This window comes from Bos taurus, chromosome 26 (genome assembly GCF_002263795.3).
Source record: "Bos taurus isolate L1 Dominette 01449 registration number 42190680 breed Hereford chromosome 26, ARS-UCD2.0, whole genome shotgun sequence".
Taxonomy (NCBI): Eukaryota; Metazoa; Chordata; class Mammalia; order Artiodactyla; family Bovidae; genus Bos; species Bos taurus.
Window position 1 is genome coordinate 11,078,577 of NC_037353.1, and position 13,956 is coordinate 11,092,532.

Consider the following 13,956-nt stretch of genomic DNA (forward strand, 5'->3'; position numbering starts at 1 on the left):
AGTGCCCCAGCCTAGGTCTTTGATAACCACTGTCTACACACCACCACAGGATCCACCTACTTGGGAACCATCCTGGCCACCAGTATCTCCATTCTCCTGAGGCTGCTAGAACTGGACCTGCATAGGGACTAAGAGCCTCCACCCTACGGCATGCCCCAGCTTGAACTTCCCACCTTCAGTCGGTGTCCATAGCTCTGCACCTTGTCCCCAGTCAGGCCCAGCCACCTCCACTTCGGAGCTGGTGCTTAAGGGAGTAAGCATTCTCTGACATTGTCCTGGATATCAACTCTTTCACCTGGGCCACCTCCTGAACTCCAGTACCACCCTTGACTTTCTGTGATCTGATTTCAACTTTTCCTCTCCGACCTAAAGTCCATCTTCTATCTCTTGCAGCTTGGGCTGTGAAGACTAATTCAAATAAATTAGGTATATACATGAGGGTGTTACATGATTCTCAGTTGTGGGGGAGAGAGAAGGATTTTGCCCCGAAGGCAAAAAAAAAAGTTGGGTTTGGCAATCTTTGGAGTTAATTTCGTTTGTCGTAACTGCAGGGTGCTACTGACATCTAGTGGATAGGTGCAAGATTGCTGCTTAAACATCCTAAAATCCACTGCACGGCTTCCCACAACCCAAATGTCAATAGCACCAAAGTTGAGAAACTCCGGCTTAGATCTGTACCTTGGAAGAGTTACGAAGTTTTCAGTTTCCCAAACAGATTTTCTATTAGTTGCCATTTTTCATGTTCTACTTCTCTTTTTCTCCAGTTGCTGTGTTTTACAGGTTGATAAGAATAAATTCAGAAGACAATACACTGCTAATTTTCCCAAGAATTCACCCAATCCGACAAATTATGAAAAAAATACTGATATTCAAATTCCATCTAAAATTCAGCATGTTCAACACCTACTCAACAGCTGGGTCTTTGCTTCTTCTCAATCCTGATAATGCATATTCCTTTAAACTTTTTACAGATCGTTTTAGTCTTTCTGAATCTGAAATCCTAAACAAACAAGCTGATAATCAGGATTTTTTTCCCCTTTTGATTTTTATCATTTACTGTTTAGTTGCTGTTCATTCAAACTGATAACCAAAGACTATCTCTTGGCCCTACAGCTAAAAGAAAGGAAAGAAGTAGGAACAAGGAAGAAAAAAACACAATCAACAAACTGGAAATATTTTTCAACAGAGGTCTATTAAATATTCTAAATCTTCAGGAAGGAGGAGATTCTGGGCATATCTTTGTACCTCCAAATAAGTCATTCAGTACTTTTTCTAAAATGTGGTTTCCCACTTAAAGGTTACCATAGCCTACAGACCCACCACATCCACATTACCTCCCAACCTCATTTCTTAGGACTTCTTCCCTGCCCTCTCCACTCCAACCACACCATCTGTGCATGCCAAGTATGCATCCATCTCTAGGCCATTGCAGTTCCTGTTCCCCCAGTCTGGAAGGCTCTTCCCTGACCCCATATCCACAGTGCTCACTTCTTCCCCCACCTCAAACCTTTCCTCCCCAATATATTTATAACAGTAAAACACCAACCCTCTCTCTGCTTTTTCTCCATAGCACAATCTGACATAAAATATTATGTTTGTTCTTTACCTTCACCTCTCACACTAGAAATTAACTCCTAACAAACAAGTGTAACAAAATCAAAAAGGCACAACAACCTACCGTTCCGGACCTACACTGTTAATTAGCCACGCTGAACTTAATTCTGAGGGAGCAACAACTGGCTTTAGGCATAAGCCCCCTTTTCTTGCAAAGCCAAAGTCAGCATTATTTAAACTAACGGACACATAGCAAAACCTGTACATTGTTGTCCATTCATTTGAAAAACAAAGTGCCCAGCACGGCATTTTGCCAAGGCATAAAAGTGATAAGCTTGTGCCTTTTAAACTTTGTGATGATGAACACTTTTTCTCAAAGTTTGAGAACTATCTCCACCCTGTGCATAATCAGGAACAAAATGCAGAAGACAGTGTGTTGGGCGAGGAGGGAGGAAGGAGGAGGGCTTGTCCCTTGTCTGTTTTATTCCATGCTATATTGACTGGGCCTTGAGCAATGTCTAGCTCTTAGCAGTTGTTTAATAAAATGTGTTGAGGGGCCTTCCCTGGTGGCTAAGACTCCGCACTCCTAATGCAGAGGACCCGGGTTCGATCCTTGGTCAGGAAACTCAATCTCACATGCTGCAACTGAGAGTTTGCATCCTGCAACTGGAGATCCTGAATGCTGCAACCAAGACCCAGTGCAGCCAAATAAATATTAAAAAAAAAAAAAGTGTTGAAAGAACGAATGAGTGAATTTGAAGGGGGTAAAGTGTATGGGCATTCGATATTTTCTGCTTAGGTTCCAAACCACCCCATCTTTGTTGTGTGTGTTAGTCGCTCAGTCATGGCCGACTCTTTGTGACCCCCATGGACTGGGCTCCTCTGTCCATGGGGATTCTCCAGGCAAGAATACTGCAGTGAGTTGCCATTCCCTTCGACTGGGGATCCTCCCTACCCAGGAATCGAATCCAGGTCTCCTGTATTGAAGGCAGATTCTTTACCATCTAAGCTACCAGGGGAAGCCAACTCCATCATAAAGATGGGACCTTATTATAGGATTATTATTATATTATTATAGGACCTTATTATAGGAAGCTCAGTTGTCAAGGGCATGGAAGGGAAGGGAATTTTCATAGAATTGTGGGTGGGGTGTAAAAACCTCTTTGCAAAGGGAACCTGGAATAGCTACCAAAATTTTGAATATATACATGTTTTGGCCCCCAAATTTCTCTAGGTTTACCCAGTGAAAATCACGGCACAAATGCACGGCATTGCACTTGTGTTTGTTAACTCAAGACTTGAGTTTTAGCCTAGGATGCACAAAGCTATAAAGAGCATCGGTGCCACCCAACAAAAATAACGCTGAAATATTTCCAGTCATCTTAGCTAAGGAAAAAAAAAAAAATCCAACAAATAACAACCACCCGCAAAAAGCTAAGGCACGTAGACTCAGAAGGCAGCTGAGCAGCCAAGACCAAAGTCTCAAGGCCCAGCTGCAAATTCCACCCGGAACGTCCCCCTGCTGCGCAAACCTCTCACAGCGGTTCCTCAGCCCGGCCGGGGGGCGCCCCGACTCAGCTCTTCCAGAAGTTTCTGTTTCCCGGAGCTGGACTCCGCCTAGTCGGGGATCAGATTCACTTTCTAGTTTCCCTTTCCCGCTCCTGTCCGCCCTTTAACAAAGACGGCCGCCCTCGCGCGCGCACGCAGCGCTGCGGTCACCTCGCCCGCGCGCCCACGCACACGCACGCGCGCCGCCGCTCAGCCGCAAAGGAGCAGAGGGCTGAGGAGAAAGCCCGAAGGGACCTGCACCTCCCGGCACTGCAGCAGAGCCCAGCCACCATGAGGTAAGGGCTTCTCCCCGCCTCTCCTCCCCAACTCCCTGTGGCCTTTGTTTTACACGCCATTCTCTCGTGTTCCGTTTGCCGGGCAGCGCCGCGGCCCTTGAAAAGGCCGAGCCCCAGAGCCCGGCCGCCGGGCGTCGGCGTTGGGGGCGCTCCCCTGCTGGGAGCTCGGTCCAGGTCCGGGGCGGCTGAAGGTGGGCCTGCGGGGGAGGGTGGCCGAGTGGACCCTTCCGCCAAGTCCCAGGCATCCGCGATCGGACTCTCGGGCCGAGTCGGGGGGCGGGGGTGGGGGTGGGGGCGCAGGGGCGACGCGCCCCGGGGACTTGTCACTTCCCTGCGGCTCCTGTCGCCGCCGCCCCCGGGCCGGTGCTGAGCTTCTGCGGTGCAGGTCCCCGCAGGCCGCAGCCTCGCGTCACACGCGTCCACTTCTGCCATTTTGCCTTTTTGATTCTTGGGTCTGACTTCCCCTCCTTTGTACCGTGGACAGATTGTTCCGGCTCCTCCCCATCCCCCGTTTTGTGGGGCTTTCTTTCTCCGTTTCCGAGACTGGCCTGTGGTGGGGGTCCTTGGCTGACCCCTTTTCATCTGGTCCCCTGCCCTGCACGGGGATGGTGAACGGTCTGCATTTAGGAAGCTGAGGCCTGAGGAGGTTCAGATGGTGGACTCCTGCAGGCCTTACAGCCTTTTGTTCTAAATCCTGACTCCGACCACCTACTAGTTGGGTGACCCAAAGCAAAGTTTCTTCAACTCGGTGAGGCTGTTTCTTGTCTGTAAAAAGTGATGGCATCCATCTCTTAGGACTGTGGAAGCGGTTGTTGCTGAATGCCCAGCTCAGCTGAATGCCCATCTGCATATATTTGCACATGTTGACTTTTGTTAGGTATAAAACTGTTTAATAAATGCCTTACTTCTACCCTTTGTAAGAAAGGAGGGAAGTGGGAGGTATAGGGAGGAAAAGGCCGATGGTGCCCTGCGAGTGTCTGGTGGATGGGATGAAGAGGGGTGAACCCCACTGGGCACTAACTGTCTACCAAGGAAAATGAGACTGCTCCTTCCTGGCAAAAAAAACAAACACAATAAAATAACTCCCCACCACACACACACAAAATGGCCTAAAGATAAATGTTGCCTCTTCAGACACAATAGCCTCTCTCTGCCAGCTTCCCAGAGACAAAGTTAAAATAGTAAGTAGACAGAGTTGAAAAAGTAAAATTTGTCATAGTGCCCAGTTGTGCGTAAATTCCATAGAGTGTAGGCAAGACACTTACATGGCTGACTGAATGTCCCCTGGAGATCTCACAACCACATGACAATCCCTGGGCAGCCCTCCCTCCTCATCCGCCTTGGGCAGAGGCAGATGTTCATTTCACTCTGTGGATGGGCAGAGGCTGGTAATGGTAAGCCCATATTGTGGATCTGAGCAGGCTGTTAAGGGCGTGGCATGTCTTGCCTATGATTTTGGTGCATTTACACCAGAGAAAGGAACAACTACCCAGGGACAGTCATACCATGTTTCCCAGTCAGGACCTTAGGACCTTAGTCCAAAACCTATTTTCAAAATCTAAACAGAGAGCCAGAGAGCATGCCAAGATGGAAAAACAAATAGGACAGGGAAGACTGAAGTGGCAGAAAGTTTGGAACCAGTAGCAGGATGGAAAGAACTAGCAGGAATTCCCTCATCTGAAATTCAGGTGCTTTTTTTTTTTAATGCTAGGCTCATGCCTCTGGGTTGAAAATGCCAGAAGCTACCAGTATATAACTGCATTCATTCATTCATTCACTCTGCAAGTATTTATTATTGAGCTCCTCTTATATACGGAAATCATAGATTCTGGGGACACACGGGTGAAAAAAATCAAACCAGAACAAAGTCCCTGTTCTCATTTAAATGGGAGAAATAGACAACCAAAAATAAGTGGGTAAATAATCAACATAAATAACCAAAAATGAATGAATATATAACATAATTCAGAAGGTGGTAAGAGCTATAAGGAAAATAAAATGGTGTAGTGGGCTAAGAGAGTGACCAAGAATGGAGGGGGTTGTTTTAGATACCTTTGCCACAGATTGCCACTTGGATAGGGAAATTTTTGAGCCAAGTTAAAGGAAGGAGCTAGTCACACAAGGATTTGGGAGCAGAGCTTCTCAAGTAGAGTAAAAACAAGTGTAAAAGTCTTTGAACTTGATATGTTCAAGATAGGAAGAAGGTCAGTATGTCTAAAACACAATTAAGAGGAGGAAAGGAGAGATGGTTGGGTGGGTACACAGATCTAGCATCTTTAGGGACTTGTAAGACGTGGCAAAGGCTAGATTAAGGTTTCAAATCTATTGGGAGTTTTTAAACCAAAAGACTGACATAACCTGGTTTACATTTTCAGAAGTTTACTAATATTATATGGGGACCAAGAGTAAAAACAGGGAGACCAGATTTTTACCCCAGCTCAAAGGAAAGGTAGTAGTCTTTTAGACTAGGAAAATTGAAGTGGAAATGGGGGGAAAAAGTGGATGGATTTGATATATCTGGGTGGTAGAATTAACAATTTCCCATTGGATTAGATGAGGGGTTGAGAGAAGAGGAATCAAGAGATTACTTCTAGGTTATTTGGCCTGTGGGACTAAGAGGTACCAAAAAAAGGTGGGGAAAACTAAGGTATGAACAGACTCAAGGAACCCAGATTTCTGTAATGAATATATTTACTTGAGATCCCAACTGAACTTCTAATTGAAAATGTAAACTAAAAACTAGAAGTCTGGAATTCAGGAGGAAGCAGAGATAGAGGACATACCTTAGGAGATCATCAGCATATACTATATCTTTAACTGGTTTATGGGGGAAAAAGATGTTTTAATTTCCTTACATTAATAATGATGATAATTATATCTTTGATAACTACGATTTTTAGTCTTTCTTCAGATCAGTTTTAACACATTTCTTCTCAGATCCTTTATTACTTGAAATAATCAATCCTCTCTGTCACTCCACAGCATGTCCTAGTGAGCTCCATCTCAAAATAATTCCAACAATGTAGAATGCTGTGACTTCAGATTGAGGGCTTATATTTGAAACCATTGTTTTCTTATCCCGAGACTTTTAACTGTTTGGCATGTCTTTCTCAATGAGCAGTTACACAACCTCTACCCGCTCTTTAAGCTGCTCTAAAATCTCCGTTTTTCTTCTAAGTCCTTCCCAGGCAAAGTGAATTTTACATACATTAGACATAGCCTGTATTTTAAAGCAAATCATTTTTTAAAACGAACTCCAATTTTTATATGAAAGATGTTGTATAGTATTATGGTTAAAAGGCATAAGCTTTTGTTTGAATTAGAAGTAACTTTGAATCTGTACTTGGCCACTTTATAGTATATAACCTTGGATATGTAATTTAAACTCTATTTCCCAGTCCTCATCCATAAAATTGTAAAAATAATAAGAAGTTATAAAAGTAAATATAATTTGTGTAAATTGCTTGGCACTCTGCCTGGCTTGGGTAGTGTGGCAAGTGAATGGTTTTGGGGGATGTTTGGGTTTTTTTCTGTTTTGCTTTTTTTTTTTGAGCTCTCATCTGATTCTGGAAGTATATGTTACACGTGTAACATTTGTACTTTTGAGTTGAATCTGTAGTGAGCCTAGGTCATATGCATAAAATTTTCTTCTCAAGTATATCCTTGTTTGCCATTTAATTTAGCTTTTCACCTTGAATAAAACGGGGAAAATTTCAAGTTAAAGGAGAGGTCTAACCTTTCGAGCTTAAGGTTTTCTTATGCATTAATCTCTATAGGCCCAGTGTCTTCAACTCTCCTGTCACATACAATAACCACTAGTCATGTAATATTTAAATTAACTAAAAGTAAATAAAATATAAAATTTCAGTTCATAGTTGTACTAGCCACCATTTCAAGTGATCAGTGGTCATGTGTGGCTAGTGGCTACCATACTGTACAGCATAGATAAGAACATTTCCATCTTGGCAGGAAGTTCTGTTGGAAAGCTCTGGTCTAGAACCTGCAATCGCTAAAATGTGGGACCTGTATATATATGTTTATATGTATACACAGATGATAAAAGAAAGAAAATAAGAAAAAAATTATAAAATTAATAATATAAGTGAACATGTCTACTAAATATCTAAATATATTAAGTAAGCTATTAATGTTTAAATTTAGTATTTATAAAAATTGGGAAACATTTCATGAAGTATACTATTAGGTTATAAATATGAAGTGGTTTTATTTTTCTGATCACTACTACTAATTCTGTTAATTAACCCGGTTCTCTAACTCTTCAACCACTTTTGGCTATTAGGGCAGCCTCTTTCCAGTTCCTGAAACTCAGCCCAATTCATTTTAAAGCCTCAATCTCATTTTGATTCAAAGCCCACTCCCCTTCCTCCTCAGCTCCCAGAAAATATTGATAAAAGTGCCATGAAGAACAGGAAAACGTGATAGACTAGACTTTAGAATGTCAGGCAAGGTGGAGATGCAGTTTAACCTATGGTGGTCAGGAGTCAACTTCTTTGAAGAGCTGAGATTTGAGCCAAGGCCAGAATTATGAGAATAAGTATGCCCTCTACTCTCCTAGGGCTTCCCTGGTGGCTCAGATGGTAAGGAATCCGCCTGCAGTGCAGGAGACCTGAGTTCGATCCCTGGGTTGAGAAGATCCCTTGGAGGAGGGCATGGCAGCCCACTCCAGTATTCTTAGCTGGAGAATCCCCATGAGAGAGGAGCCTGGCGGGCTACAAGTCCATAGGGTGGCAAAGAGGTGGACACCTCTGAGCAACTAAGCACAGTACTCTCCTAGGGAGAGTTCACAGAGTGAGAGAATTAAAAGTGTATTAAAGTACACCACCACATAATCCCATTACTCTGATTTTTTTCTTAACACTTATTAATATCTGGAATTATGTTGTCTGTTGATTTGTTTACATGTTTATTTTCTGTCAACCTCTATTGTTCCTTCCTCTCCTATAATGGGATTACCATGGAGAAAAGGCCTTTTTCTATCTTGCTCATTACTATATCGACTACAACTAGCATATTGCCTGGCATGTATGACATGAGGTGATCAATAAATGTTTCTTGATAGAAATATTACTATAGTTCTCATAAACATTTATACAAATATGCATACATATATATAAGGGAAAGGGTCCTGTGTGCAACAGAAAGGGAAATAAATACACACACACTGTTCATCCAATAATTAGAACATTTCCTTCTTCGAGAGAAGCCTTAAGCAGCTTTGTTCTGTAAATTTCTTGTGACCCTTAATTATGCCCAATACTAGATTTAGAAAGTCTTTCCTGACTGCCTCAGCACTACCATAAGCAAAACAAACAAAATTAGGTATATTAATCAGCTTCAGACAGGAGAAATCCAGTTCATACTGGCTTAAGAAAAGAGAGATTATTTCCTTAAAAAGGTAGAAGTACAGGGATTGACAGGGTGATCCAGGCAATACCTGATTTCAGGAATTTAGTCAGCATCACAAGCAATCTGTCTTTGTTCCCAAGCTCTGTTTTCCTCTGTGTTTGAGTCTCTCTTAGGCAGGCTGTCCCCAAGGATTTGGAAAGATGGCCACCAGCAACTCCAGCTTGTATTCTACCAGCTTAAAATTTTTGGAAGAGAGAGAGTTCCCGCAAAGCCCCATTTCAGCAAAATTATGTTTTAATTGAATAAATCTGAATAAATCACTGAGGCCAGGGAATGGCTGGAATACTGTGTGCCTTCACATGCTGGAGGAAGTGTAGGCAGCCTGTCTCAAATCACATGGATTGAGACGAGGGGGAGATGTTGCTCCGCCAAATGAAAGCCACAGATGTCTACATCTGGACTGTGTGCCCTTCCCGAGTCACTTCCATGGCACTGTATTGGAATGCTGATTTGTAATTGGCTGTGTACTTATAAGCTGTGTATAAGTAGGCCTGTGTCTTATTCACAGTTACACCTCCAGGGTTATTCAGAAGATCTTGGGCATAGAAGCCTATCAGTAATGAGTAAATATTTCCTAACCCCTTCCTCTTCATCTTCCTGGTTTCAGAGATGAAACTAGGCCCTGAAGAAATTACACTATGTTTCACAAAGGGAGTTTAACAAATATTTGTGACGAACATTAAGGGCAGTAACAGGTGACAGTCTTTATTGTTGCCCACAACCCTAAAGGTCAGAAGGATGTGGCATTTAACATTAAAACCTACTAAGCCTCCTTTTGCCTTTTCCCCATTTTCTCTAAATCTTTGTTATCTCTCAAACGTATACTTCCTCCCATCTCCTGGTGTACCTGTTCCTATCTGACTCTGCTTTTTTTCTGTGTGGAGTTCCCTTTCTTTTTCTGCAAAACTTATGTATTCATGTGGCTTCACTCTCTCCTTCAGTTTTTTCTTTTTCTTATTTTTCACTTTCTCCTCTTTCCCTTCACTATTCATAATACAGAGATGAAATTTTTATGTTATTTATTGTGTATATATCTATTATTCTTAATTTTCAAAGCTAGTAAATAAAATAATTTAAATTCCCCTCTCTAAAAACAGGTGTTCCATATGGGTTAGTGACTGCCTAAAGGAAATAGATACCTTGTAAGATAGAAAACACTGTTCTCTGTAGAATTGATTTTGCAATAAATAATGTGAATTTAATGGAATATTTCTAGAATACAAGTATACACAGAGGAAACTAGTATAAACTTACAGAAGCCTAGTGCTTTAACTATAAAATCAAGTAGATAAAATAGGTTGTTAAGCAAAGAACTGTATTTAAGATTTAAAAATTTATTATTTTCTTTATTTCTTCAGAAATTAAAAAGTGTTTTTATCTTTAACAGTGAAATTCCTAAGGACTGCTTGAAGACCATTCTTTTGGAGTTAGAATGTCACTTCACATGGAATTTACTTAAGGAAGACATCGATCTGTTTGATGTAGAAGATACTATTGGGCAACAGCTTGAATTTCTTACCACAAAATCCAGACTCACTCTTTATAACCTATTAGCGTACGTGAAGCACCTCAAGGGCCAAAATGAAGATGCGCTAAAGTGCTTGAAACAAGCGGAAGAAATCATACGGCGAGAGCACTCGGACAAGGAAGGAGTACGAAGCCTGGTCACTTGGGGAAACTATGCGTGGGTTTACTATGACATGGGTCAGCTTAAAGAAGCCCAGAAGTATATAGGCAAGATAGGGAGCGTCTGCAAGACATTGTCTAGTCCTTCTGACTACAAGTTGGAGCGTCCAGAGATTGACTGTGAGAAAGGATGGGCACTCTTGAAATTTGGAGGAAAATATTACCAAAAGGCTAAAGCCGCTTTTGAGAAGGCTCTGGAAGCAGAACCAGACAATCCAGAATTTAACATCGGCTATGCCATCACAGTGTATCGGCTGGATGATTCTGACAGAGAAGGGTCTATAAAAAGCTTTTCTCTGGGCCCCCTGAGGAAAGCTGTCACCCTGAACCCAGATAATTCCTACATTAAGGTTTTTCTCGCACTGAAGCTTCAAGATGTGCATGCAGAAGCTGAGGGGGAAAAGTATATTGAAGAAATCCTGGACCAGATATCAGCCCAACCTTATGTCCTTCGTTATGCAGCCAAATTCTATAGGAGAAAAAATTCCTGGGACAAAGCTCTAGAACTTTTGAAAAAGGCCTTGGAGGTGACACCAACCTCTTCTTTCTTGCATCACCAAATGGGACTTTGCTATAGGGCACAAATGATCCAAATCAAGAAGGCCACTCGCAACAGACCTAAAGGAAAGGATAAACTGAAAGTTGATGAGCTGATTACCTCGGCTATATCTCATTTCAAAGCAGCCGTGGAGCGAGACTCTATGTTTGCATTTGCCTACACGGACCTGGCCAACATGTATGCTGAGGGAGGCCAGTATAGCAATGCTGAAGACATTTTTCAGAAAGCTCTTCGTCTGGAGAACATAACTGATGATCACAAACATCAGATCCACTACCACTATGGCCGCTTTCAGGAATTTCACCGAAAATCAGAAAATACTGCCATCCACCATTATTTAGAAGCCTTAAAGGTCAAAGACAGGTCATCTTTGCGTCCTAAACTGACAAGTGCTCTGAAGAAATTGGCTACTAAGAGACTTGGGTACAATGCTTCAGATGTGCAGAGTTTAAGTGCCCTAGGGTTTGTTTACAAGCTAGAGGGAGAAAAGAGGCAAGCAGCTGAGTACTATGAAAGGGCCCAAAAGATAGATCCAGAAAATGCAGAATTTCTTACTGCTCTCTGTGAGCTTCGACTTTCCATTTAAGTACACACTAGGAAATTAGTTCTAAGCTTTTCTCTCCTTTTTGCGTTCTTATATTTTTGTTTATTGCTTTAATCCATTGTTCATTTAGACCTAACTTTTATTGAATGGTTACTGTGTACCTGGCATCATGCTAAATACTTTATATACATGATGATGAATCTTTTGTTTTTAAAAAAATTTCCATTGAGAAACAGCAAAATTTCAGCTGTTGTAGCTTTTAAAAATCATATGGTCATGATGACTTTATATCCTTTATCTGTGCTATTTATAATTTCTGATTAAGTTTTGTCAGATTTTCCATATGTATGCCTAAGTTTAATCCTACACAAGCTTTTGACACCTAAGTCATGAGCACTCTTTCAGGAGTGCAAAATTATATCAGTTAAGCACTTAACTTGTAGCTTGCAAAGATGGAAACTTCCAAGTTACAGATGTTCTGACTTTGATGAGGATATTTAACCACAAGCCTGATAGTTATCTAAAGAATCCTCTTTGTTGGAAGAAAAAAGTTTATAATAATAAGTTTGTCATCCCTGATGACTTCAATAAAAGGAGGAAAAATTAGAACATGAGAGAAAAGATCTTCCCAAATACAGAACTTCAGGGACTCATGAGAAATCCAAAGTATTAACTCCCAGAATGTTCATCAAGTAGCTAGAAATAGTGATGAGAAAAAACAAGGATGGGAAAATCATTAGTCTCAGTTTTTTCTAGTTGTTTTAACTGGAAGAATAAACCTAAAGCTAATTAGATGGAATTAATTTAATTCCTTCCCATTAAAATTGCAGTATTTTTAGGGTAAAATTGAGATTAAAAAGCAGACCAATTGAAAATTTGGGAGAAATAATAAACAAATGGGTAAAATAGATACCCCTAACCTGTTTCCCTAGATTACCAAGACTTCAGTGATTTAGTTTTGGGTCTGAACTGGGTCATTTCTGGCCTTTGGTTAGCTGTTTTAGAATTCCAGAGTTACTTCTGTGAAGCTTTTCCTTTTGTCTGAAGTTTTCAGATTGACATGTTTTCCTGTAGATCCTCTAGAAACAGTTAAACCCTGTTTTCAGTTTTAATATTCACCTTGAAGGGTCACTGCTTAAGGGCTCTTATCCCAGAGGACTTTTAAAATTGAGATGTTGCTAAAAGTATGCAGTTATATTTACCACCACAGTATTAGTGGGGAAATGTGCCATATGATTTAATTCTCTGTACCTCCAATGAAGCTCTTAAAACTATTGTATATATGTGTGTGTTTTTCACTTTTTCTTACTATGTTTATTTTTTAAATTTCTATTATGGTTTTCATTATTATAAAATTAATAAATTCTCATTGTACAATTTCACAAAATACAGAAGTGTAAGAATTTAAAAATAAGAGCACTGTCTTCACCCTACCCCAATTCCACATGCCCAAGGTAAACTGTTAATAATCTGATATGTATCCTTCCAGATATTTTTTCTATGCATATTCAAACATACCTAAATACTTCAGTGTATCTCATAAATTAAAATTTTTAATGTTTGTTTTACTTACATCCCTGCTGTTTTTATTTTGCTGTTTTGTTTATTCAAGAAGGAAGAATAGGCAAGGAATGATTTTATGTATTTCAGTAATTTAGGACTGAAGTCCTAACCTATCAGTAGAAGTATTTGGCCTGTTTTGTAGCAAATGTTTTATTTTGCAGTAAGTCATTTTTCCCATAGAGAACAATACTATGATTAAGGCTGTGTTCCCAAGTAGAGACTTCACAGTGAATAAAATTACAGTTGTGATATCAAAACAAAGATACAACTATAAACCTCTATATCTAAACATTAGACTTTTAGGTCTATTAAATGACTTTAAAATCCACTAGATACAAAAATTTTGAACTATATAAGAAGCATAACATACTAAGAAAATGTAAAATCAGTACAAAATCATATGAAAAATACAACTCTATTAACCTAAAATTAATTAACTTTAAATTTTGTCAATAATTGTGCTTGCCTACTTAAAATTTGTAAGTATGTAGAGATACTTTCATAGACTCATTTTTTAAAAAAGACCTCAAACTTCACCTTTATTAATTAACCATCAAATTTTGAATACTGAATTACCTTCCTAAATGATAATTTCATCTTTGAGCCACCAGGGAAGCCCCAATTTCATCTTCAGATAGTCCTTATTCTTTGAAATTTGTTTCTTCCATTTAACAAGAGACGTCTAGCCTGTAGTCTACACATTTTGGTCTATAGGGACCTCAGAGATCTAAGCCTTCCTAGAGATTTTGCAGTAGTTAAAACTCTTGATTGCAAATCAG

At 40.5% G+C, this 13,956-nt stretch overlaps 2 protein-coding genes across 2 annotated transcripts in view; one reads left to right on the plus strand and one right to left on the minus strand.

The window, feature by feature from the left end:
* Positions 1-3,249, minus strand: part of LIPA (lipase A, lysosomal acid type) — a 129,428-nt gene extending 126,179 nt beyond the window's left edge. Inside the window, exon 1 of the mRNA XM_059881711.1 lies at positions 3,087-3,249. The gene's annotated coding sequence lies outside the window, so the exon portion shown is untranslated. The remainder of the gene's footprint in view (positions 1-3,086) is intronic.
* IFIT5 (interferon induced protein with tetratricopeptide repeats 5) lies at positions 3,224-13,186 on the plus strand. The gene is given in 2 exon segments (NM_001075698.1): positions 3,224-3,398; positions 10,213-13,186. Coding segments are annotated over 2 exon segments (1,449 nt in total). The 5' UTR covers positions 3,224-3,393; the 3' UTR covers positions 11,657-13,186.
* The last annotated feature ends 770 nt before the right edge of the window (positions 13,187-13,956 follow it).